The following is a 2,269-nucleotide window of genomic DNA, read 5'->3' as shown; positions in this document are numbered from 1 at the left end:
TGTGATCGACACTCCAGGACTGTTTGATACTGAACTTACTAATGAAGAGATCCAGAGAAAAATCAGCCAATGCATCTCCATGATCCTGCCTGGACCGCATGTGTTTCTCCTGCTGATTCCACTGGGACGATTCACTAAAGAAGAGGAAACATCAGTGAAGATCATCCAAGAGACGTTTGGTGAGAAATCTTTAATGTACACAGTGGTGCTCTTCACTAGAGGAGACGATCTGAAGGACCAAACCATTGAACAGTGTTTGGGAAAACCTGGATCTGCTTTAATGAAGCTGATTGAAGCGTGTGGAAACAGATACCATGTGTTCAATAATAATCAGACTGGAGACCGAACACAGGCGTCTGATCTACTGGAGAAGATAGACGCCATGGTGAACGCAAAAGGAGGGAGTTTCTACTCATGTAAGATGTTCAGAGAGATGGAAAGAGAAAGACAAGAACAACAGAAGAAAATCCTGATGGGCAGAGTCAGAGAAACAGAAGAGAAAATGAAGAAACATGAAGAAGAGATGAGACGAGAACGAGAGACATTTAAAAATGAAACTGAGCAACTGAAGCAAGAAAAAGAGAAAGTAAGAACAGAAAAACAAAAACTTCAGATCAAGTACAACACAGAAACAGAAAGACTGATGAACAGAACAGAGAATGAGAGGAAGAAAAGAGAAGAATATATAGAAAGAGTAGAAAAATATAAAACGCAAATACAAGAGCAAGAGAGAGAGATACGAGATGAGATGAGACGAGAACGAGAGACATTTAGACATGAAATAGAGGAAATGAAGCAAGAAAAAGAGAAAGTGAAGAAAGAAAAGGAAAAATATCAAAAGGAAATAGACAGACTGATGAACAGAATAGAGAATGAAAGAGAGAATCATGACAAAGAGAGAAAGAGAAGAGAAGAAGAGTTTAATGAGAGAGAAGAACGATATAAAACACTTATGAAAGAGAAAGAAGAGGGTGAGGAAAAGATGCGTGAGGAGATTAAGAGAGAAAGACAGAGAATGGAGAGAGAAAGAGAAGATCTTCAATCTAAATATGAAGCAGAAGAAAACAAGATGAAGATCCTGATGGAGAAACTGAAGAGAGAAAGAGAAGAACTGATGAAAAAACATGAAGTAGAGAAAGAGAGAATAAAGATGATGATGGAGGAAGAACAACTGAATCAGGACACAGAGAGAAAGAGAAAAGAAGAAGAATTCAGAGAGAGAGAAGAACAATATAAAACAGAAACAGACAGACTGATGAACAGAATAGAGAATGAGCGAAAGAAAAGAGAAGATGAATTTAATGAGAGAGAAGAACAATATAAAAGAGGAATGAACAAAAAAGAAGAACTGATGAAGCAACATGAAGAAGAGAAAGAGAGAAATGGTGAAGAGAGAAAGAAAAGAGAAGAATTTAATGAAAAAGAAGAACAGTACAAAACACCAATGAAAGAGAAAGAAGAACTGATGAAGAAACGTGAAGACGAGAAAGAGAGAATGAAGATGATGATGGAGGAAGAACAACAGAATCAGGACAAAGAGAGAAAGAGGAGAGAAGAATTAATCAGAGAAAGAGAAGAACAATATAAAACAGAAATGAAAGAAAAGGAGCAGCAGATACGAGAGGAAATGAAAATAGAACAAGAGATGTTAAAAAATGAAATGAGGCAAGAAAAGGAGAATATGAAGAGAGAAAAAGAAAATCTACAGACCAAATACGAAACAGAAATGGAAAGAATGGTGAACAGAATAGAGAATGAGAGAAAGAAAAGAGAAGATGAATTTAATGAGAGAGAAGAACAACATAAAGGAGAAATTAAAGAAAACGAAGAACTGATGAAGAAACACAAAGAAGAGAAAGAGAGAAATGATGAAGAGAGAAAGAGAAGAGAAGAAGAGTTTATGGAGAGAGAAGAACAATATAAAATACTAATAAAAGAGAAAGAAGAGAGTGAGGAAAAGATGTGCAAGGAGATGAAGAGAGAACGAGAGGAATGGGAGAAACAGAAACTAGAGGAAGAGACGAGAAGAGAAGAAGAGGATGAGAAAAGAAGAGAGAAAGAACAGAGAGTTCATGATGAATTTAATCAGAGACTGAAAGAAGTACGAGAGAGAAAGAAAAGAGAGAAAGAAGATCTTCAGTCTAAACATGAAGAAGAAGACAAGATGAAGATCCTGATGGAGAAACTGAAGATAGAAAGAGAAGAACTGATGAAGAAACATGAAGAAGAGAAAGAGAGAATGAAGATGATGATGGAGGAAGAACGACAG

The 2,269-nt window shown here is 36.4% G+C and overlaps 1 protein-coding gene across 1 annotated transcript; it reads left to right on the top strand.

Moving 5' to 3' along the window:
- Positions 1-4: 4 nt before the first annotated feature.
- On the top strand, positions 5-2,266 carry LOC107736697 (vicilin-like seed storage protein At2g18540; the record flags this gene model as incomplete). The annotated part of the gene is made up of 3 exons (XM_016548063.1): positions 5-586; positions 671-971; positions 1,947-2,266. Coding segments are annotated over 3 exons (1,203 nt in total), but the record flags the coding sequence as incomplete, so codon positions are not given.
- Positions 2,267-2,269: the final 3 nt, after the last annotated feature.

Source organism: Sinocyclocheilus rhinocerous, unplaced genomic scaffold (genome assembly GCF_001515625.1).
Source record: "Sinocyclocheilus rhinocerous isolate Xijiao unplaced genomic scaffold, SAMN03320098_v1.1 C36899181, whole genome shotgun sequence".
NCBI lineage: Eukaryota > Metazoa > Chordata > Actinopteri > Cypriniformes > Cyprinidae > Sinocyclocheilus > Sinocyclocheilus rhinocerous.
The sequence above is the reverse complement of the archived record's forward strand: the minus strand, read 5'-3'. Positions and strand labels throughout refer to the sequence as shown.